This window comes from Acomys minous (assembly GCF_964271855.1).
Source record: "Acomys minous genome assembly, chromosome: 7".
Classification (NCBI taxonomy): domain Eukaryota; kingdom Metazoa; phylum Chordata; class Mammalia; order Rodentia; family Muridae; genus Acomys; species Acomys minous.
In genome coordinates, this window is record NC_140488.1 from 4,933,211 (window position 1) to 4,957,941 (window position 24,731).

Genomic DNA, 24,731 nt, shown 5'->3' on the forward strand with positions numbered 1-24,731 from the left:
GCACAATCTCCATTCACAATTGCGGGGCCACATCCACAAATGGATGAGGCTTTTACCTCCCAGACATTCCCCTCTGAAACATAAGGCCAAGAAAGATGGCATGAAGTCCCAACAGGGGTTTCCCAACACACAGACACCTGCAGGCAGCCTTTCCCCAGGGCCTTCTAGTACACTGAAAAAGAGCAACATCCCTGTAAGTGGCCCTGACAACTGCCCACCTCAGGACACAAGTGGCCTGAGCAGAGAGGGCACATCTGATCATGGGATGGTTCCTCCATCGGATACTCGTAAGATCGAAGGGGCAGTGCCTGCACCAGGTAGCTCCACAGCATACCTCTGGTACGTGATGTCCATACCTCTGGTACGTGATGTCTATGTAGATTTTCCATTCCATCATGAAAGCTGACCTCTCAACCATATCCCTAAGAGAGGCCACTGAGGAGGAAGAGGAGGAGTGAGAGGAAGTGGAGGAAGGGGAGGAAGAGGAGGAAGAGATGGACAAGGAGGAGCAATACACAGATAACACAAGTATAATCTGCGCACCGTTCAAAAACAAAACAAGCTCATGAAATCCCAGTGCACTAAAGACTGGGAAAAAGTCACCATTTTTTGAAAATAGGCCAGTTTCAGTTCTTACTACATGAAAACAAATCTCGTGGTGCTGAATAAACATCTTAAAGTTGAGCCAAGAGTCTGCCTCCTGTGCTATCTGACCCTTGGAACTAACCTGAAGGCCCAGGCTTCCACACCCTTGGGTCAGCCTTGCCCTTCCATGGACAGCAGCCACAGTTTTGTGCCCTCAGCGAACTGGATGCATGGGCTATAGCTACTGACCCTATGGTGTCACCTCACATTAGTCAGGTATCTGGAAGCAGGAGATTCCATTCTCCAGGGTCCCTCCCCTCTGCACCTGTTACCAGGAAATTTCTGAGTAGCAACCGAGGTTCAGAGCCAAGCATCTCTTAGCCCTGTATAAGCACACCTCAAACTACTGCCTGTCTGCTAAGAGATTGACACTACTGTACCCTGGCCAAGGAGATGCAGGCCTTTCCTCTCAGTGCCATGGGGTAGGAAATTGCCTGACACATGAGCAAGACAGACACTAGAAACTTTGTAAAGGAACCTGCAAAGGCTTGCTACAAAATATCCTCCACTTAACATTTTTTTTTTTGGCTTATTGAGATGGGGTTTCTCTTGGTAGCCTTGGCTGTCCTGGACTCACGTTGTAGACCAGATTGGCCTGGGACTCACAAAGATCTGCCTTTCTTTGTCTCCAAGGTGCTGGGATTGCAGCTGTGTGCCATCTCACCTGCCCCCCCCCCCCAATACATGTTCGTCATCCTCAAGGAATCAGAGCTATATTTAGGATTTGTAAGATAAGAAATAGCTGGATGGGAGCCAGCCTTCCTTGCTGGGGAAACCTCTCCACAGAGCTCTTGCACTGCATAGGACTAGTGGCTTTCCCTTTTCATCACACATTCGCCAGGGCATCAGTGTCGACTCAGTGCCTGGCCCTGGACTTGGCACCTGGTCTCCTGGATGTTGTTCATACACTACATGGATCTGGGCTGGAATAACAACATGAGGAAGCACACATGATGTGGGGGGCGGGGCACAGACACTAAGTGCTGTTTATCTGTGCAATCCACAGTGCAGCAGGAGATCTTTAGATCAGAGGGCATTTCCTTGCAGTTCTCCATTTCCCTAAATACTGAGATACTTGGGGCCATGTCAGGAAGGTTGGGTGCACCACAGGAGGGAGAGCCTCTTTACCATCCCCATCATGAGGGCATGACAGTCTGGATGGGTCTGGGAACAGCACAGAGTGGGCCATGTTCTGCAAGCCAATGGTGGCTCAATGTTGCCTTGCCTTTAGAGTCTGCACTGTGAGAATGAGCTGACAGGGCCTTTACTTAGCTGCCTTCTCAGCACCATTCCACCCCGGCTCCTCTGAGCCCACAGTAGTCACACTGTCCTACTCAAGTGAGGAGAAGTCCATTTTGGAATATATCCTGCTCCTCTCTCCTAGGTATGGGCTTCTAGCATGGGCTTTGGGGTCTGAAACTTGGTTCTGGTGGCTCAGCTGCAGCCTGGTGAGTACCGATTGAGCTTCCAGCTCCACACAACCTTGTAGGCTGCTGAGAGTTCTGAGCACAGCAAACACGGCCTGATGATGAGAAACTGCGGATCTAACGACAGAGACCTGCCCTCCTTGCACTTCTGGAAAGCTAAGAGGAGGCAGAATGAAGTTAAACACAGCATAACAATTAGATGGGGTGAAGCTGTACATTTCTGGCCAGACCCATTGTATCTAGCCTGAATCTGGAGTAACAGCAGTTAAGCTGTGAGTCGGCCTTTGGTCAGTGATCATTATCTCAGAGTCTTTGTGTCGTTGTGTTGAAAGTTTCTCAGAGCCTTTGCAAAAACCCAGTGCTCTGACCTGTCTGGCAACCCAGGAAGTCTCATATGCCTGAGGTGATGGCTCTTTCCAGATAGCCCCTAGATCAGATAGGAACTTTGGCTGTGTGGAAATTGACTCGAAAAAGATGCCTTTTCTTATTTTGAGACAGGGTTTCTCTGTTTTAGGCCTGATTTTCCTGGAACTCACTCTGTAGACCAGGCCGGCCTTGACCTCACAGAGTTCCACCTGCTTTGGCATCCCCTGAGTGAGTGCAGGGATTAAGTGCAGTGGTACCTCTTTTATGTAACAATAAAAGTGATTTTAGGGCCAGGTGTCATGGTGCATGCCTGTGATCTCAGAACTAAGGGAAGCAGAGGCAGGCAGATCTAAGTGAGTTTAAGGCCACCCAGTTCTAAAATGTGGATCTACAACAGACAAGGGTACACAGAGGAAGCTTATCTTCGGAAAAAAGAAAAAAAGGAAGGAAGAAGGAGAGAGAGACAGAGAGAGAGAGAGAGAGAGAGAGAGAGAGAGAGAGAGAGAAGAGAAAGAAAGAAACCTTATCTATACAAAGTAAGTCAATCAATGAGATCCCAGCAACCATGCTTAGTAATCCTTCCTGTGTGGTTTTTTTTTCCCAACTCACTGACTTTTAAACAGACATTTGTTATACTGAAGTAGCCAAGAAGCCGGCATGAGTTTTGTTGTGCTCATAGGCATCAGACACAGCTATCTACCCATTTTGCCTGATAGAAGGGAAGCGGTTCCTTTTGGTGAAGGGGAACTAGATGTCTTTGGACCTAACAGTCCAGAATTTGTTGACCAAAAGGGGCAGCATGGTGTCTTCTGTAAGTGCTTCTCAGCTGAAGTTAGGGTTGGTACTGGAGGCAGTGACCTCAGAGTGAGTCAGCAGGCAGGACAATCAGAGGACTGACTGCCTCTATGCTGATGTCCACTAACACAGTTGTGACAGCTGAATAGGGCAAGGGGACACTTCCTCCTCTGTGTTCCCTCAGGCAAGGCCACTTCTGTTGGCAGGACCTTGTGGAACCTTTCTCTAGAACCTCCATCCTATCCAGTGAGTGCCACTTCCCCTCCCCCACCCCAGACTCTCAAACTGCACAGACAGGCCCAAGAGCACCAAACCCCAGGTTTGCATGGCCTGTCCTTAAGGAAAACCCCACTGCCTGGCGTGCTGTTGAGAAGCAGCAGAGCATCAATGTCAGTGGAGTTTCAGGGCACACAGGGCATGTGACCTGGGCCTCCTCACTGAGCTCACAGCCTAATGGCAAGAAGGGGAGGGCCCAGGAGGAACAGCACAGAGCTTGCCAGCTGCCTGCCTCCACACTCAGGAGGAAGGAGGAAGAGTGGGTGGCAGGAGGTGGGGCAGACCCAGCACTGCTTGAGACTCTCCAGGAGGGAAATCACAGCCACAGGAGGGCAAAGGGCACAAACTCTGCTCCAGAGTTTCCTTGTTTCCTTCGCTTCAAGTGGATTCCTAGGCTTTAAGTCTTAGGGTCCCTGGATGGGCTGAGCCTTGTGGTCACCAGACAGCACAGTCCTCCAGCACACAGTGTCCTGGCCATGCATCCAGGTTCAAGCCGAAAGATCCCCACACCAGGTGAGGGGAAGCACAGCAGCACAGACTACCATTGGTCAGGCCAGAGCCAGCTGCTCCTGTAAAACTGTTGAGGGAAGTTTACAACCATCCACTCAGGTGCCTTTGTCCAAGCCCTGACACATCTATTCTTTTCTTTTTCTTTTTGCTTTCCCTCTTTTCTTTTTTCGTTTTCTTTTTTTTCCTAGACACAGGGTCTCTCTGTGTATCCTTGGCTATCCTGGACTCACTTTTAGACCAGGCTGGCCTTGAACTCAGTTCTCAGCCTGCCTCGGCCTCCTGAGTGCTGAGATTTGAGGTTTGGTCTTCTGCAGACATACAGTCTGTGAGATCACTGGAGCAGGCTGCTCTAACCATTAGGGACACCATTGGATCTGGCTCATCCTGAGGACCTCTAAAGAGGGCGGGGCCACGGGGCCACAACAGCTGGCCCAGAAGGAAGTCAAAAAGGAGTGTCAGTGTTGGGCCAGGACTGAATGGAGAAGGAGTCTATGAGGAAACTTGGAAGTAAGATTAGGGTGCACTGCAGCAGGAGGACTGGTGCTGGTCTTGTGGGTGGGGCTGTGACTGCTGAGGTCATAGTGGTGGGCGGGGCTTGTATGCTAGGGTGGAAGGGTGGGTGGATCTGGACCTAGTAAGTGTCAGAGAAGGACACTTTGTGCACTGTGGAATCCCTTGGGAACAGGTGCTGGCAGGGGAGGGGGAGGGGCGGTGTTCTGGAGTGCTTAGAGCTGAGGCAGGGAGGTAGACAGACTGAGGCAGAGGTGTGAGGGCCAACCTGGATGTGTTGGGCACACTAAATTACTAGGGAAGCAGGAAGTGGTGAGGTGTTGGGGGTGTGTCTACAGATCCTGCAGTGTGGAGGTAAGGGGCAGCCAGGGTGAGAGGCTAGGTGATCTCTTACAAAATAGGGCTGGGCTCTGGATGTTGACCAGAGAGGGGGCAGGGTTACCCTAAGAGGAGGACATGGCTGTGTAGGTGTATACTAATGTGGGGTTGTGAGAGCTGACTGAAGAGTGGTGGGCTGAGCTCTCTTGCTGATACAGGGCTTGGTTGAGGTAGTCTGGCCTTTAGCTCAGTGCTGGATTGTGACAGTTTAACTTTTGATACCTACTGAGTGTTGTCTGGACCTGCCGAAGGAGAAGAGTGTCCAAGGGCTGTTTCTGCTATGGCAGTTGTTGTGGGCTGGGCTGTGTGAGTGGTGAGATAAGTGAGCAGGGAATGCAGAGCACCAGGCCAAGGCTATGATGTGAGTGGTCACTTTCTGAGGAGGGGGCAGAAGGCTGAATCCTCACTTGACCTTCATTTGGCAGAGAACACCTGTAGCAGTGGGGCACTGTGACCTGCTGAGATAGAGTAGTGGGTGGGGGCTGTGCTTGCAAAGGTCAGGGAAGGGCAGTGGGTTTCAACCTTCCTAATGCTGTGATTCTTTAACACAGTCCCTCATGTGTTTTGTTGCTATTTACAACTGGAATTTTGCCACTGTTACAAATGGAACCTCAACATACATAGCTGTTGTGGGGGTCGCGACCCACGGGATGAGAACCCTGTCTGTAGGGGGTGGGTGAAGTATTGTACATTCACAGGGAGAAGCTGTGAGTGCTGAGTTAAAGAGCTGTAGTTGCAGGTGGGAGAACAGAAGCTGTCTCTGCTGGGGTCGCTTGTGCTGGAGGTGTTGTGAGTGGGGCAGTGATGACTTAGGTAGTATTCGAAGGCAGGGCTTGATGCTTAGTTGCAGCTGAGGCTGATGATGTAGGCATAGTGGGTAGAGGTTGCAAGCCAAGGTAGGAGCTTTGAGCAGTGACAGGTCGGCCTCCTGTCTTGTAAGCTGATGGACACGTTGAGGGCTGGGTGAAGTGTAAAGTGTTGGCAAAACTAATGAATGCAGTGGAGAAGAGGGAGCCTGTTTGTGTGGGCTGCAGCAACTCTTGTGGGTGGGGCTGTGAGTGCTTTCCTAGGTGGGCTGGATTTGGACTCGATAATCCAAGGAGGGGTCAATCATCTTACCTATCTCCTTTTTGGAAGGAATAGTAAGTGTTCAGCTCTGGTTATTTAAGTAGGCATATTTGGAGTTATTAACAATGAATGCTCTGCCCAAATTTTGAGAAACTCTCTGAACAGACCACCCAAGGGCCGAGTCCATATGCAGTGGCAAGGATCCCTTTATATTGCAGGGTCAAACCCAGGACACACCTCCAATGCGCTGACGCAGCAGGTGCAGGGAAGTAGCCTGGAGTCTCAGTTGAGAGGGTTTTAAAAAATAGTTTTTAGACAAATAAATAGCTTCTACAGTATATGATTGGATGACATCTGATCAGAAAAGCTGCATGCAGAAGAGTTACAAGACTTAGAGTTTCATGGTTGGGTAATAGATGTAGGGGCAGTTGGCCTATAGAAAAGATTGGCTGATGCAGTCATGGGGGCATTAGGAACTTTGGGCTGGCCTCTCCTAACTGGTTGTTGCTATGTGCCAGACCACCTGCTGCTCAACTTGACCAGCAGAGGGTGTATTTGGACTTTCCCAAGGTGAGTTGATTGTGTTGCCATGGAATATTTTTTCTGTTCAGACTATTTTGTCCTTAGTCTGGAATCTGGGTTCAGGCCTTCCCTAGGTTGAACACAAAATGGAGTTTCCTTTGCAAAATGCAGTTTCTTTTTCTAAAGGGAGTTTGTTTGGTCCTTACAAACAAGATAGTTTAGACTGACCGTTTTATTTTACATTTTAAACCGTTTGTGTGTGTCTGCAGATGTAGGCAGATACTCTGAAAAGCATAATCACTATTTGTCGTGGAAGCCATTCAATTGTAGAATAATATAATTACCTGAATCCTAGGTGGCATTAAACAGAAAAGCATAAAAACACAACATCTACTGGAACTCAGAAAATGCCAACACCAGGTTGTGTCAGTTTTCTTTAGGTATTTTTAATGATATTCAATAATACTACATGTGGTTTACAACCATCTATAGTGAGATCTGCGGCCCTCTTCTGGCGTGCAAGCACACATGCTGTGTAAATAATAAATATATCTTTAAATAGAATTTTTTTCTTTAAGATCCTAAGGTACAGCTTATATTTTAGTCCTTTGAATTCACATAGTGTCTTTTCTTGGGCTGTTTAGCTTTGTTTTCTATCTTTGACCTAGTGTCAGATGGTCTCCTGACCCAGGACAGGTATGTTGGGGGAAATTTTAAAACAAGCATGCTTGTGTTGTGAGACTGGGTGTCTAATCCAACTCCACAGCCAGCTCTTTAATCGAGTAGTACAACATGAAGCAATAGAATTTCAACCAAAATTAATGAAAAAAGATGGGGAACAATATGTCATTCTCACCAAAGGAAAAGCCTACCTAGAGGGCATTCCAATTCAGAACATCTTTGAACTATATACAAGGGCACAAAACTTTATTAAAAAACAGAACAAAACAAAAACAAAACCAGAACAAACTTGTTATTAAAGCACATGGCGATTCAATTGTGGGAGAATTCAGTGCCCCACTGTAACCAATGGACAGATCACTGATGGAGAAACAAAATAGAGAAATAATGAAACCAACAGATGGAATGAATCCAAAGGAACCAATGGTTATCTACAGAACTTTTCACTCAAACACAAAAGAATATTCTCTCTTCTTAGCCCCTCATGGAACCTTCTCGAAAATTCGTAGTATATAGTCGGTCTCAAAGCAAACTGTAACTTATACAAAAAAATTGAAATTACCCATTGTGCTTTCTCAGATCACCATGGATTAACATGGATCTCAACACCAGAAATAAGAAAAACCCTATACAATCATGGAAAATGACCAACTCTCTACTCAGTGACAACCGGGCCAGGGAAGAAATGAAAAAGAAATTAAAGACTGTCTAAAATTCAATGAAAATGAAGGCACATCATACCCAAGCCTATGGGACACAATGAAAGCAATAATAAGAGGAAAGTTCTTAGCACTAAGCGCCTTCATACAGAAATTGGGGAGATTCCATGTTAGCCACTTAATAGCTCCTCTGGGAGCTTTCACAACAAAAGAGGCTGACAAACCCTAGAGGAGTAGATGGCTGCAAATAATCAAACTCAAGCTGAAGTCAACAAACTAGAAACAGAGGACAATACCAAGAGTGAACAGAAGCAAGGGGCTGTTTGATAAGAAAGTCAACAAGATAGACAAAAGACACACACTTAGCCAAACTAACTAAAAGGCAGAGAGAAAATATCCAAATCAACAAAACCAGAAAGGAAAAACAGAACAGAACAACAGACACTGGGGGGGGGGGGAAACCAAAGAAACATTAGGTCTTACTTCAAAAAACCGTAGTCTACAAAATTGGAAAATCTAAAGGAAATGGACAATTTTCTTGGTAGATTCCATTTACCAAATCTAAATCAAGATCAGGAAAACAAGTTAAATACCTGTATAACAACTAAGGAAAAGAAGCAGTCATTGAATGTCTCCCAACCAGGGGGGGAGGACTGGAAAGCCTCAGGGCCAGATGATTTTAGCTCAGAATTCTACCAGACTTTCAAAGAAGAGCTAATACCAATACCCTTCAAAATATTGCACAAAATGGAAACAGAAGGAACATTGCCAAACTCACTCTATGGGACCAGAGCCATTCTGGTACTTAGAACACACAAAGACCCACCAAAGAAAAAGAATTTCAGGCCAATTTCCCTTATGAACACTGATGAAAAATATACTCACAAACAGAATCCAAGAACACATCAAAGATATCATTTGTCATTACCCAGTAGGCTCCATCCCCGGAATGCACAGTTGGTTCAACATATAAAAATCCATCAATGGAATCCATCATATAAAAAATGGAAGGAAAAACAAAACATGATCATCTCATTAGATGCTAAAAATCATGTGAAAAATGCAACACCACTTCATGATAAAGGCCTTGGAGAGATCAGGGATAAAAGTTCTGATAAGCTGGAGCATTGACTACTTACTAATCAGTCCCAAGCCCAAGATTTTAATTTCCCTTGGGTGGTATTCAGAATATAGACTTGAGGGTGCCTCTCATCATGCTAGAAACAAATCAGTCTAATCTGTATACCAAGTCATCTGGACTGAGAAAAGAATGTCCATGCTTTTACTGAGTCTCAAAGGCATGAGTCTACCCCAGATGTCTTATAGACAAAACTTTAACTTTTGTCCCTAGTCTGTATTTGTTTCAGCAGGTTTTTACCAGGCTAACAGACTCCATCCAGAGCTTCTGAGAGCTGGACCTGCTGGAAGTTGATGTAACCCAGTCTCGCAGATGTGACTACTCCCTGTCTCTTCAGCTGGATCAGCTAAACCAGAGGTTTTTGGTAAGTGCCCCGTTACCTAGCCTTTGACAAGCTTTTCAGCCTTTCTCGGCCCCAATAACAGTGTCCCAAATGTCACCAGGAAAAAAAGTTACAGAAGAGACTGGCTTTGCCCATTGTCCCTCTTTATAGCATGAAATACTGAGTCAAGGACAACTCTCTGGCAGGAGGGACAAATGGCCACAAGGAAAAAAGCTCTTAGTTCTGTTTAAACCAATCGTGCTTTGTGCCCTCCTCATATCAAGCAAAAAGTGGGTGCCATCCGGATAATGGTCATGAGAGCACAGTACCTGGCCCTACAATAGGCCATGTCAGAGGAATATCTGTCCCTGTAGCAGGCCAACTCCGTGAATAAGTTTCAAGGAGACCCGTGATTGGGCCTTCAGGGGACCTGTCAGAGGGGGGAATGAGAGACCAGAAGAACTAAAATTGGATTTCAGGGTCACCGGGACAAAGGATAAGAAATAGGCCCAAACAGGAGAGCAGGCATGATAAGGCATATCTGAGCAGCTGAGGTAGAAAGAACCAGTCTGGCTGCAGGAGGGCAGGGAGGGTCCTGGAATTCTGTGTTTGGACAGTGAAACTCTGTCAGTTCTCAGTTTGAATCTTGACACACCTGACCTTTCCTCAGATGAGCTGGGTCAAGTTGCTCAACTTCATCCAGGAAAGAGGGCCTGGGGCTCAGACTGAGAACCTTGCCCAAGGCTGTTTGTGTAATAGCAGTCCTGGGAAGGCTTTGTGAATCCTTGTCTGTGTGCTGGCCTGGAGTTTCCTTAAATAGTCCCTGGACTTCTCACCTGGATGTGTCCAGCCTGGGAACTCACAAGCCTCACAGATGTCTCCAGCTCAGGTCAAGTTCCTCCCCTCCATGAGATCCTAAACCCTCGCAGGAGAAATGAGCTGGTGCTGTAACCTGTGGACCACGGTGGGGACCGATCTTGCGTGACGTGTACATGACCCAGCTATGCCTATATAAAATAGGATTTCCTGAATTATACCTGATGTGCGTTCATCTTACCTGTTCCTCTTGATGTCTTCCCTTTCCATCAGAATGAGACTGGTTAAAGACTCACCCGCCCCACCTTTCCTCCTGAGGTACTTTAAGTAAGAAAGACCCTTCCTGCCTTGCGGGGTGGACACCGGGACATAGCTGAACTGTGCCACCTCATTTTTCTTAGCTTCAGATAGCCACAGTCCTTGGGGGAAGGTCCAAATTCATATCTGGGGACAGGTCCTCTCTTGGTTCCCAGTGGTTGAAGCACTTTTGTCAGGTTTCTGGACTGGAGAGTGTCAATCAGGTGTTTCTGATTTCAGGCCCTCAGGGGAAGTGTGTTTCTAAAGCTGGGTTTCAAGTATTCTTGAACTGGGTGGGAGGGGCCACTCAGAGCCATTTTCTGAGGCGCCTTAAGAATTGTTGCCATATTATGCTGTTTGCATACACGGCCTTGTAGCTTTGAAAACAGTAGTTAAACTCCTGGAAGAGTGACAGATAGACATCGCATTCTAAATTCCTGCAATGGTATTGAGGGTGAGCTCCTGGGAGTGGATAGTCTAGTCTTCAGAATATGCAGGAAAATGCAGGGGCCTGCTGTTTTGACTTTTTTATTTTCTCGTTTTTCAAGACACTGTCTCATTGTATAGCCTTGGCTGTCCTTGACTCACTTTGTGGACCAGAATGACCTTGAACTCAAAACAATCCACCAGCCTTTTCCTCTTGAATGCTGGGTCTAAAGGCAAGCGCCACCAATGCAGGCACCCTTTGGATCTTGAGTCACCCTTGCCAGGCATTTCCAGAGCTGCTTCATCTTGACTTCTGTCTCCTCTCTCAGAAAGATGAGCCTTTGGTGCATGGAGTACCGCTGGAGGCAAGAGGGAGCCAGGCGTGTTTGACAGAGGTGGTAGGTATTGGCAACCAGGTAAGCTGTCATGGGCATTAATGAATATGTGAGAAGGCCCCTTCCCCCAGAGAGAGGACTGCATAAAGCATGCATGGCTCTGTGCTGGGTCCTAGGGAACCCTGAGTGGGAACTGCCACTCCTGCCAAGGAAAACTGGTTTTCTAGGAACGGGAGCTAAGATGCACTTTGGATGGACTTTGGAAACTCGTAAGAGAGCAGAAAGGAGGCCAGGCAGGGTGGCCATCACTGCAGATTCCACCACAGGGCTTGATGGTCCCTGCCCCAGGCTCAGCCATCATGTCAGGGTAAAATATTGCCAGGTGTGGGAGTGTGCCACAGTGAGAATCCTTGCACTCAGAGGCGCATGCACGACCAGAGTCCTTTGGGCATTCAACTCATCCTTTCTCTCCCTCTGCAGGCCTGTGAGTCTTCATCCCTCTGAGCTGCAACAAGTCCATTCCTGTGTTCCCAAGGATATCAGCATGGATCCATCTGTCAGCAGACACACAAGCAACCTCCCAGACAGCTCTCAGTCCCAAAGCAGGGCAAGGGGCCTGGATCTTGGCCACGTCACAGGAGCTGAGGCAGGCGAGGGGGAGGCCGCCGCCACCCACTCAGGGCATCCATCTGTTGGCAATAACGCTGGGCTCTCCCCAGTGGCCTCAGAGCCTCCTCTCCTGACTATGCCAGGGGCCCTGTCAGTAGGGCATCATCTGTTGAGTCTTCTGGCAGACTAGTAACAAAACTGGCTGACCCACACTCTCCCTCACAAGGTGTCCTCAACAGAAAGATTATTGATGTAGTTCACTTCCTTCTCCTCAAGTACACTAGGAAGCAGCTGACATCTAAGGCTCAGATTCTGTACATAGTCCTCCGCGGTTACGAGGAATACTACCCTGTCATCTTTTCTAAGGCCTCTGATTGTTTGAGGCTGCTCTTTGGCCTGGAGATAGTGGAAAGAAACGCCTTGGACCACATCTACTCTGTTGCCCTTGCCCTTGGGATCACCTACCATGGCACTCAGCATGGTTTTCCAGGCGTACCCAAGACAGGCCTGCTACTAATCGTGCTGTGCATCATCTTCATAGAGGACAACTGTACTAGTGAGCAGGCCTTGTGGCGCGTACTGAACAACATGGGGCTGTGTGTGGGCAGTGAGCATTTCATGTACGGGGAGCCCAGACATCTCATCACAGAGCATTTTGTGCAGGAAGGGTACCTGGAATACAGGCAGGAGCCTGACAGCGATCCTCCTTCCTATGAGTTCCTGTGTGGCCCAAGGGCCCACGCCGAAACCACCAAGATGAAATTACTCAAGTTTTTTGCCAGCATCTTTAAGCAGGATCCCAGAGCCTACCCCTTTAGATATGCAGAGGCTTTGAGAGAGGAGATAGACAGGGTCTAGGACAGGAGGGCCGGGCAGATGGCCCTTCTGGCTCTGCCCTGCACACGTTCTACTTCCCACACTGGCAGTTCCCATCCAACCCCAGCACAGGCAGAGTCAGTCATCTAAGTACCACACCATCATGTGACACAGGGTGGGAGGAGCTGTGTGAACCACTGTCTTCTGTTCTTCCCTCTACTCTGTCCTGTCTGGGTGGCTTGAGGTTGTCTTGTTGTTATAGAATGTTGCTACCTTTACTACAAGGCTCATGAACCTGGGATGTCTTAAGTCTGCAAATGGATTTACCAATGCCCTTGCTGTTGTTCATCCACTTCAGGAGAAGGGTATTATTGTGTAAACAAACGAGAATGACTTCCTTCTATGTTGTGCTATTTCTCAAGCTACCATGGCATTCTAAGTGGACGTTCCCAGGCAATGGGGAATGCCTTGGCCTTTCCCTGACAAACAGAATAAAATGATCTCGATTGCTTCCTCAGTTTTTGTCTCCTGTTCTGGGCAACTGCAGTGAAGGCAAAGGGAAGGTGAAAGCAATTTTTCTGCATGCTCTCTCTGAGCACCAGCTGCTTTGTGAGTGGTCCTGGGTTAGCAGGCAGCCTTAAGGCTGGTCCACCCTCTTCTAGGAAATGGTGTCGCTCAAGTGCCCCAACCCTGTCAGGAGGACAGGTGAGAACTCCCTTCACAGCACAAGTACAGCAATGTTGCCGAGGGGTCACCTTCAGCTAGTAGCCCCAAGTTGGTGGAGTAAACCAAGGCCCTTATGGGTCTCAGAATTAACTAACCAGGAACAGGGCCTGGGGCGGTGTGAATGACTTAGGGCTGGGAGAAGGGAAAACTGCTCCAAGCTGCTGTGCTGCTGGACTTGGCATGGAGGACACGGGCTGGGGTTTCCTCGGTGACTGAACACTAGGATAACACATACAGTCAGAAAGGGTGTATCCCCATCACCCCCAAACAGGAAAGGAAAAGTGTGCAGACAGGAAGCCTCTCCTGGTGTTAGAGTTACAGAGGACACAGCACGTGTAGGGCATGGTTCACCTCTGCCCTCTGCACGTGTTCCTCCACACACACAGGGTAGAATCATGGGAAGGTGAGGCCTAGAGCTCTTGGCAGGGCCTCTTCCACCTCTCTAGTCAGGAGAGACAGAGATGACTACTAAGGGTGTATTAGTGTGTTATCTACATGTGAAGTGTTCTGCACGTGTCCCTGGTATCCCCAGAGGACAGAAGAGGATGCCACATTTCATGGAAGCAGTGTTCCACACGCTTGTGAGTTTGCATGTCAGTGCTAGAAATTGAACCTTCCTCCTGCAAAATCAGGAAGTGCTCAGCAAAGCTCTAGTACCAGGCCAATTTGTTTTTTAAAAAACAAACAAACAGACAAAAACACATTTCAATCCCCGTATAGGAGAGTGTGAGGGAGGACTCATGCATGCCTCAGTGCTGGTGGGGAGCCAGAGGATATATCTCAAGTTGGCTCTTCCTTCCACCTTGTGGTGTTGGTACGTAATTGGCTTCTGTTGCTGCTGCAGTATGCAGTCCAAGCTGGCTGTCTGGGAGATTCTGGCCCATTCTCCTGCCTCTCCTGCCATCTTGCCAAAGGAGTGCTAGGATTCCTGCATCAGGTGCTAGCTGCTGCATCCCACTATTTATGCAGGTTGCAGGTAGGTAATCAGACAGATCCTCAGGCATGAGCAGCTTCCAATGTTTTCCTGTGATCTGTCCCCCCCAACCAGAAGATAGCATTTTAGCTCAGTTCTCTAGTGCAGTTGTGACCGAGATCTTAACATGTGTCCAACAAGCAGGAGGATTTAGTAAAGTTTATTCAGGAAATTTCATTCTGGCTGCTTGGCTGTCCCCTGCCCCTCCTTTCTCTGCGGTTCTCTCCCCTCAAGGAACTGCACCTAGAGTTTCACAGTCAGGTCCCCACTTCCCAGATGAGGAACTGTCAGGCATCCTAGCATTGGGAACGTCCCCTCTTCACACCATTTTGTGAGGTTTCTCAAATGGAGAAAGCCACTCTGATCTTTCTGAATTCAGGTAGGCACTTTGCAGGGACCCTAAAGGTCTCTCTTTGAGTACCAGGCGTGTGGAAGTCACACAGCTTTGTCCCTGTGGTCAGCCTAGCCCAAATGCCTCACACTGTATGGATGAACCCCCTTTCCTTCCATTCTGGGGAACCCAGCAGAGACATCATTTTTAGGCACTCCCAGAGGAAAAGATGAGTGAGTAGCTTGTAGGGTACGCACAGGTCCTGAGAGTGCACTGTGGGAGCTCTGGTCTGGTTACAACAACTTCAGATAATCAGGGTCCGATGGTCTGGTGAGCTGCACCCAGCAGCTACCAACATGGGGCAGTGAGACCCCTCCTTTCCCGATCAGGGGCCTCTGTGGATAGAAGGCATTAGAGAGGTTCCCAGAAAGAAAGAGGCCCCAGGACTTAGAAAGAGGCCCCAGGACTTAGTCAAGACTGAAGATCAGACTTAGTCTCAGAAGCTGCAACACATGTCCATGGCCACTGACAGCCAAGTGCAGTGTATCCTGCTGTGGGTCTGGCAACAAGTCTCATGTGACTTAGAGGAAGAAAGGGCAGCTCCCCATGCTTCTGCATCCCCATCTGCATCAGGGACCTTGGGGGTTGGGGTGTCTCAGAGCCATTTTGTGAGATTCCTGGAAGGAGAAAGCCTCAATTCTCTTTTGAAGCATATGGGCGAGAGCTTAGGGTGGGCTGAAGGGGCCTCTCTCAGGATAGGTGGGCCACAAATAGTGCTGCTTCATGGAGTGGTTAGCAGGCCAGCCAGGAGGGCTGTGTCCAGGGGCTCCTCCTTGGGGATTTAGCACAGGAGCCTGAGAGCAGACTGTGCTGGCTCTGGTCCAGAAACAAGCACTTCAGATCATCTGGGTCACATGATCTGGTTTCCCTGAAAGAGGATCCCATCATCCCCAGGGTGAGAGTCAGACCTGAGAGTGGATGGCAGAAGACACAGTGCAGAGAGAGGGCCCCACAGCTGTCCCCTTGTGGTGAGGGAACACTGTGCCAAACAGGTTCCCAGTTGCTGGAGTCAGCCCTTTGCCCAGTAGGGCACTGAAGACAAACACACAGGAGCTATTTTTAGAGGTCCAGTTACTCCTGACAGTGGCTTAGCATTCGGCATGTATGTAGGACCTGAGACATGCATGACAGCAGAAGCCCCACCCCATCTAGAAGGCACCCAAATGGTATTTCCTTGGAAGAGCAGGTCGATCCCACTCCTCTCCAGGCATTCAGTGCATGATGCCATTTGGGGACTTCAGAAAGAGAAGAGGACCAAGTGTCTGTCAGTCAAGTTGTGTGCTCTGAGTGCTTCTGGGAAACTGATCCACAGATTGACATGCATTGCAGGCAGACAGGCAGACAAGCAGACAGACTGGGATAATCAAGCTACTGTGTATAGGTTTATCAGTGGTGAAGGAAACTAAGGCTGACTTGTATGAGTGATTGCCTCTGAAAGCGTCCTCATCTGCCTTCTGCGACCTCAGGGTCAGCACATGTGGCGAGGGTTATAAGTGATGATTGTGGTTGTGAGTGCTTAGAAGATGTCTCAGCACTGACATACAGGAATGAGATCCTCATCTACCCTTTGGGTTAACCAGGGCAGGGGTGGTAGGATGGCCAGGCTATCAGGGCCAACTGACAGCACAGGTTGGACCTGAGAATCACTTCCTAGATAGAGGCTCTAGATAGTGGTAGTGCAGCCTGACACTGAGCGGGGCCCATGTTCTTGGTCTACACAGCACAGGAGGGCTTCCACACTCCCTCAGCCACGGGGGTCCTAGATGTTGTTCCTGTGGGCATCTGTCAGCGCTGCACCGTCCAGCGGAAATAAGACACCAACAACCAGACTTCTTCTGGAGATCTTTACTCAGGATTAAGCTCAGTGGGAATGGCCCCGAAGAAGGGAAGGGCCAAGCTTAAGTACAACTCAAGGGCCAATCAGCTCATGCCAGGCGCCACCTCCTCATAGGTCAGAGTAGGACTGCTCGTCATCAGATCACCAGTTACCCTTGCACAGCCTTTTGCCATATAAGGACTTGTTTATCTTAGATAGCGCTTGCCATCAGGATGGCAGAAGCCTATGCCATATTAAGGCACGGCACCTCCCAGCTCTCCACAGGCATCTTTGCTTCTGCTTGCAGTACTTGAGGTGACAGAAGAGCTGGACTTGTCCCAGGGAGAAAGGCCTAAGATACATAGAAGTAAGGGAGCAGGGCCGGAAGGAGGAGCAAGGAGACCTCTGAGTCAGCACATAAATAAGCTCTCCCTACTGTCAGCTGGGCCTGGTGGTGGGGAAGACTGTGGACCAGAGATGCCACCTCTGACTTCCTGCTCTGGGGACCTCTGAGGCGGGGATCATCGCTGTCCTTGACCTGAAGCATGGATGTCACTGATGGAGGTCAGCAGGGGACTTGTGAGGAGTCAATAGGACATCCTTCAGAATCCCCAAGACAAGAGTGGACCCCTGCTCCTCTTGCCAGTCATGAGAAACACACTAGGGGTGCTCAGATGGGCTCTGTCTTCACTCCAGTCTCCTCCCCAGGAAGCTGAACCTTCCTGGTGAGGGAAGGGTATATGTACCAAGGCAGTAGAGGGAGCAATGTGAGGTTAGCAGAGAAGGTATCCATGATCGGCCATCCATCCAAGTGAGCAAGCACAGTAAGACTCTGGTGCCCCATTTTTTGCCATCACCCCTTGGTGGGGAGTCCTGAGGACACTCAAAGAAAGAATAAGCAGGTTACCAAGATGAGGCTTGATAGCCTATGTCCAGCTTAGTCTCAGACCTAGGGGAGGTGAATAGAGTGAAAGCAGGAGGGTGGAATGGGAGGATACAAGTGACAGGATAGCAACTGAGTTGTAGTCTGAATAAATTAATACATTTAAATTTTAAAATAAGCAATAAACCTTGATGGGACTGAGCCAACTCCACAAGTCAGGGACCACATAGAGCCTGTTATGTTGGGGGATGGTCTGAAGTACTTTGATGCTAATCACTGCTTGCTGTCTCTGTGACCCACCTTTTTTCTTAATAAAAAGCTGTCCCACCTGGGCAGGGTAGAGGACACAGGTGGGGCTAGGAGAGAGAGGAACCCTGGGAAGAAAAAGGCAGGAATGCCAAGAGGGGGAAGGAAAGAGACCTAAGGAAAGGAGAAGAAGGCAGCCATGGGCTAAATGGAGGAGAAGCACATGGCCTGAGTGGATAGAGAAATCAGCACAGATGAAGAACATTAGGAGGAATTTGATGTTATGGATGCGAGGTAGCTTGATAGAAGTTATAGGAAGCAGATGGCATGGGATTGAGGCAGGGATCCCATGCCTGCACCACCATGGGAGGTAGTTTAGAGGATTGATATCTGCCCTGCCCCACATTTACTAAGGCTATTTTAAAATATAACACGTGTGTGTCTTCATTGATTGCTAGCAGGGCCTACAGGCAATGCATATAACAGAAAAAAATGTTATACCCATATTCTGTTTCCTGTGGAGCTCTAAGGGGAAGCTGCTGTGGATGGCCTCTCTTAGGCATCTTGAGTTAGGGTGAGTGAGGTATCTCTGGTGTTGATGATTAGTACCTAGGATTTGAATCATATCAGCAGTTGGGGCCATCTTTGTAGGATAAAAGGGATTCAAAGTTTGGACCTTCCCCCAAGGACTGTGCCTATCTGAAGCTAAGAAAAATAGGTGGCACAATCGTCTCTGTCCCAGTGTCCACCCCACAAGGCAGGAAGTGTCTTTCTTACTTAAAGTACCTCAGGATGAAAGTTGGGGCGGTGGAGTCTTTGGCCAGATTCATTCTGGTGGAAAGGGAAGATGTCAGGAGGATCAGGTAAGATGAATGCACATTAGGTGTACTTCAGGAAACCCTTCTTTACATAGGCATAGCTGAGTCATGTGCATGTTAAGCAAGATCGGTCCCCCGCCCTGCCTCCAGGGCCCCTAGGTCGATGATGGATAACAGCAGCAGGTCACTTCTCCTGAGATGGTTTAGGATCTCATGGAGGGGAGGAACTTGACCTGAGCTGGAGACATCTGTGAGGCTTGTGAGTTCCCAGGCTGGACACATCCAGGTGAGAAGTCCAGGGACTATTTAAGGAAACTCCAGGCCAGCACACAGGCAGGGACTCACAAAGCCTTCCCAGGACTGCTATTACACAAACAGCCTTGGGCAGGGCTCTCATTCTGAGCCCTCTGGCCTCTTTCCTGACTTACATTGAGCAACTTGACCCAGCTCATCTGAGCAAAAGTCAATGTGTCAAGATTCAAACTGAGAACTGACAGAGTTACTTTGTCCAAACACAGGATTCCAGGACCCTCCCTGGCCTCCTGCAGCCAGACTGGTTCTTTCCACCTCAGCTGGTCAGATATGCCTTATTAGGCCTGGTCTCCCCTTTAGGCCTATTTCTTAATCTTCGTCCCAGTGAATTCAGAGTTAAAATCATCTGGCCCTGAGGCTTTCCCCTCCTCCTGCTTGGTTGGGAGACATTCAATGACTACTTCTTTTCCTTAGGGGTTATAGAGGTATTTAACTTGTTTTCCTGATCTTGATTTAGATTTGGTAAATGGAATCTACCAATCTACCAAAAAAAATGTCCATTTTATTTAAATTTTCCAATTTTGTAGACCATGATTTTTTGAAGTAAGACCTTACATGTCTTTGGTTTTTTTTTCACCAGTGTCTGTTGTTATGTTCTGTTTTTCCTTTCTGATTTTGTTGATTTGGATATTTTCTCTCTGCCTTTTAGTTAGTTTGGCTAAATGTGTGTCTTTTGTCTATCTTGGTGACTTTCTTAAAGAACTGATCCTTGCTTCTGTTCACTCTTGGTATTATCCTCTGTTTCTAGTGTGTTGACTTCAGCTTCAGTTGGATTATTTACAGCCATCTACTCCTCTTGTGTGTGTTAGCCTCTTTTGTTGTGGAAGCTTCCAGAGGTGCTGTTAAGTAGCTAGTATGGATTCTCCCCAATTTCTGTATGAAGGGGCTTAGTGCTATGAACTTTCTTCTTAGTATTGCTTTCATTGTGTCTCATAAGCTTGGGAATGTTGTGCCTTCATTTTCTTTGAATTTTAGACAGTCATTAATTTCTTTTTCATTTCTTCCTTGGCCCAGTTGTCACTGAGTAGGGAGTTGCTCATTTTCCATGATTGTGTAGGGTTTTTGTTATTTCTGTTGTTGAGTTCCATCTTAATCTATGGTGTTCTGAGAAAGCACAATGAGTAATTTCATTTTTTTTTGGTATAAGTTACGGTTTGCTTTGTGACTGACTACATACTGCCAGTTTTAGAGAAGGTTCCATGTGGCACAAAGAAGAGAGAATATTCTTTTGTGCTTTGGGTGAAAAGTTCTGTAGATAAAATTTGGGTTCACGGGATTCATTCCATCTGTTGGTTTCATTATTTCTCTGTTTTGTTTCTGCCTCAGTGATCTGTCCATTGGTTAGAGTGGGGCACTGAATTCTCCCACAATTGTGGTGTCTGCATCGTCGTGTGCTTTAATAACAGGTTTGTTCGGGTTTTGTTGCTTTTTGTTTGTTTTGTTTTTTAATTTTTTTAAATAAAGGTGTGTGCCCTTGTATATTGTTCAAAGATGTTCTGAATTGGAATGCCCTGTGGTAGGCTTTTCCTTTAGTGAGAATGGCATATTCTTCCCCATCTCTTTTCATGAATTTTGGTTGAAATTCTACTGTTTCATGCTGTACTAGTCTATTAAAGAGCTGGCTCTATAGTTGGATTAGACACCCAGTCTCACAACCCAAGCATGCTTGTTTTAAAATTCCCTTGAACATTCCAGTTCTGGGTCAGGAGACCATCTGACACTAGGACAAAGAGAGAAAACAAAGCTAAACAGCCCATGGAAAGACACTATGTGACTTCAAAGAGCTAAAATATAAGCTGTACTTTAGGATCTTAAAGAAAAAAATATTTTTTAAAGATGTATTTATTATTTAGACAGCATGTGTGCCTGCACGCCAGAAGAGGACACCAGATCTCACTACAGATGGTTGTGAACCACATGGTTAGTTGCTGGAAATTGAACTCAGGGTCTCTGAGACAGGATTTGTAGTCTTATTGAATATTGTTAAAAATCTCTAAAGAGGGTATATACCATTGGAGTCTTTCTGCTTCTGGGATAACTCACTCAATATGATCATTTCTAGCTCAATCCATTCATCCACAAATTTCGGGAATTCCTTGTTTTTAATAGCTGAATAGTATTCCATAGTGTATATGTACCACAGTTTCTTTATCCATTCTTCTATTGATGGACACTTAGGCTGTTTCCATGTTCTGGCTATTATGAATAAGGCTGCTATGAACATGGTTGAGCAAATTTTCTTGTTGTGTGCTAGAGAATCTTCTGGGTATATTCCAAGACGTGGAATAGCTGGGTCTTGAGGAAGCCCTAGTCCCATTTTTCTGAGATAGCACCAGATAGATTTCCAAAGTGGCTGTACTAGTTTGCATTCCCACCAGCAATGAAGGAGTGTTCCTCTCTCCCCACATCCTCGCCAGCATGTAGTGTCGCTTGAATTTTTGATCTTAGCCATTCTCATGGGTGTAAGATGGAATCTCAGAGTTGTTTTGATTTGCATTTCCCTGATGATTAAGAAGGTTTAGCATTTCTTTACCTGTTTCTCAGCCATTTGATAATCCTCTGTTGAGAATTCTCTGTTTAGTTCCAAGCCCTACTTCTCAATTGGGTTATTTGGTTTGGTGGTGTTTAATTTCTTGAGTTCTTTATATATTTTGGATATTAGACCTTCGTCAAATGTAGGGTTGGTGAAGATCTTTTCCCAGTCTGTAGGCTATTGCTTTGTTCTCTTGACAGTAGAGCTAGAAATGATCATAATGAGTGAGTTATCCCAGAAGCAGAAAGACTCAAATGGTATATACTCACTTATACCTGCATATTAGCCCAAGGGGCATGTCCCACAAAAGCCTTCACTTACTAGGAAACTGGGAGAGAGGAGAGGACATCCTGTTGGGAATCTAGATGAGAGAAGCATGGGAGAATGGCAAAGTAGAAGGATCCAGAGGGTCCTAGAAACCAACAAGTAGAACATTATGATAGGCAGATTTGGGCCCAGGGGTCCCACTCAAACTAAGGAACCAGCCAAGGACAATACAGGCCATAAACTTTAAACCCCTACCCAGATCTAGCCAATGGTCAGAACATTCTCCACAGTAGAGTGGAGAGTGAGATATGACTTTCTCACGTATTCTGGTGCCTCATATTTGACCATGTCCCCTGGAGGAGAAGACCTGGTGGCACTCAGAGAAAGGACAGCAGGTTACCAAGAAGAGACTTGATACCCTATGAGCATATACAGGGGGAGGAAATCCCCCTCAGGAACAGTCATAAGGTAGGGGAATAAGGGAAAAATGGGAGGGAGGCAAGAATGGGAAGATACAAGGGATGGGATAACCTTTGAGATATAACAAGAATAAATTAATAATAAAAAATCCCTAAAGAAAACTGAAACAACCTGGTGTCAGCATTTTCTGAGTTCCTATAGATGTTGGGTTTTTATAGTTTCCTGTTTAATGCCATGTAGGATACAGATAACTATATTTTTCTACAACTGAATGGCTTATCTGACAAATACTGAATAAGCTTTTCAGGGTATCTGCCTGCATCTGCAGACACACACCAACGGGTTAAAATATAAAATAAAACCCTCAGTCTAAACTATCTTGTTTGTAAGGACCAAACAAACTCCCTTTTGAAAAAGAGACTCCATTTTGCAAAGGAAACTCCATTCTGTGTTCAACCTATCCGAAGGCTGAACCCAGATTCCAGACTAAGCACACACTAGCCTAAACAGAAACAATGTTCACTGGCCACTCAATCAGCTCACCTTGGGAAAGTCCAAATACACTCTCTGCTGGTCAAGCTGAGCAGCAGGGTGTCTGGCACATAGCAACAACCAATTAGGAGAGGCCAGGTCAAGGTTCCTAATGCCCCCAGGACTGCCTCAGCCAACATTTTCTATAGGCCAACTTCCCCCTACATCTATTACCCAACCATGAAACTCTAAGTCTTGTAACTCTCTGCTTACAGCTTTTCTGCCCAGATGTCATCCAATCATGTACTGTAGAACCCATTTCTTTGTCTAAAACCTATAACAAACCCCTCTCAAATAAGACTCCAGGCCACTTCCCTTCACCTGCTGCATCAGCGCATTGGAGGTGTGTCCTGGGTTCCAACCTGCAATATGAATACAACTTTGCCACTGCATTTGGACTTGGCTCTTGGGTGGTCTATTCAGAGAGTCTCTCAAAATTTGGACATAACATTGTTAGTAACTCCAAACATGCCTACTTAAGATAACCAGAGCTGGATTCCTGAACACTTAATATGCATTCCAAAAAGGTGATAGGTAAGATGATTGGCCCTTCCTGGAAATATCCAATTCAAATGCAGCCCACCTAGGAAAGCACTCACAGCCCCACCCACAAGAGTTGCTGCAGCACACACAAACAGGCTCCCTCTTCTCCACTGCATTCAGTAGTTTTGCTAATGCTTTACACTTCACCCAGCCCTCAATGTGTCCATCAGCTGACAAGACAGGAGGCAGACCTGTCACTGCTGAAACCCCTACCTGGGCTTGCGAGCTCTGCCCACTATGCCTACAACATCAGCCTCAGCTGCACCTCAGCATCAAGCCCAGCCTACCACTACTACCTAAGTTATCACAGCCCCACTCACAACACCTACAGCACAAGCTACCCCAGCAGAGATAACTTCTGTCCCGGCCCCCCAGACACACATCTACAGCCCCTTAGCTCAGCACTCACACCTTCTCCCTAAGAACATACAATACTTCCCGCCACAAACAAGGTTCTCAACCCGTGGGTCAGGACCCACACACCAGCTATGTATGTTGTGGTTACATTTGTAACAGTGGCAAAATTCCAGTTGTAAAATAGCAAGAAAATACATGAGGGACTGTGTTAAACAGTCACAGCATTAGGAAGGTTGAAACCCACTGCCCTTCCCTGACCTTTGCAACCACAGCCCCCACCCACTACTCTATCTCAGCAGGTCACAGTGCCCCACTGCTACAGGTGTTCTCTGCCAAATGAAGGTCAAGTGAGGATTCAGCCTTCTGACCCCTCCTCAGAAAGTGACCACTCCCATCATAGCCTTGGCCTGGTGCTCTGCATTCCCTGCTCACTTATCTCACCACTCACACAGCCCAGCCCACAACAACTGCCACAGCAGAAACAGCCCTGGGCCCCCTTCTCCTTCAGCGGTTCTGGGCAACATTAAGTAGGGACCAAAAGTTACACTAACACAATCCAGCACTTAGTGAAAGGCATGACCTCAATCAAGCCCTGCATCAGCAAGAGAGCTCAGCCCACCACTCTTCAGTCAGCTCTCACAACCCCACACTAGTATACACCCACACAGCCCCATCCTGCTCTTAGGGTGACCCTCCCTCCACTCAGGTCAACATCCTGAGCCCAGCCCAATTTTGTAAGTGAGCACCTAGCCTCCCAGCCTGGCAGCCCCTTACCTCCACACTGCAGGATCCATAGCCACGCCCCCAACACCTCACCATTTCCTTCCTCCCTAGTAATCAGGTGGGCAGGACCCCATGCAGATGCAGATTGTCCCTCACACCCCTGCCTGAGTCAGCCTACCTTCCCCCCTCAGCTGTTAGCACTCCAGGACTCCGCCCCTCCCCCACCCATGGTCCCCCTTCTAGTGCCTGTTCCCAAGGGCACAGAGTTTCCTTCTCTAGCTCTTACTAGGTCCAGATCCACCCACCCTTCCACCCTAACATACAAGCCCCACCCACCACTAATGACCTCAGCAGTCACAGCCCCACCCACAAGACCAGCACCAGTCCTCCTGCTGCAGGGCACCCTATCCTTATTTCCAAGTTTTCCCATAGACTCCTTCTCCATTCAGCCCTGGCCCAACCCTGACACTCCTTTTTGACTTCTTTCTGGGCCAGCTGTTATGGACCCTTGCCCCTGCCCTCCTTAGAGGTCCTCAGGATGAGCCTGATCCAATGGTGTCCCTAATGGTTAGAGCAGCCTGCTGTGCTGATCTCAC

At 47.6% G+C, this 24,731-nt stretch overlaps 2 protein-coding genes across 2 annotated transcripts in view; one reads left to right on the forward strand and one right to left on the reverse strand.

Annotated features, from left to right (window-relative positions):
- Nucleotides 1-24,731, reverse strand: part of LOC311601317 (uncharacterized protein) — a 318,508-nt gene that overhangs the window by 175,448 nt on the left and 118,329 nt on the right. The window lies entirely within an intron of this gene.
- On the forward strand, nucleotides 11,874-12,655 carry LOC311601778 (melanoma-associated antigen 10-like; the record flags this gene model as incomplete). The annotated part of the gene is made up of 1 exon (XM_084789512.1): nucleotides 11,874-12,655. A coding segment is annotated over one exon (765 nt), but the record flags the coding sequence as incomplete, so codon positions are not given.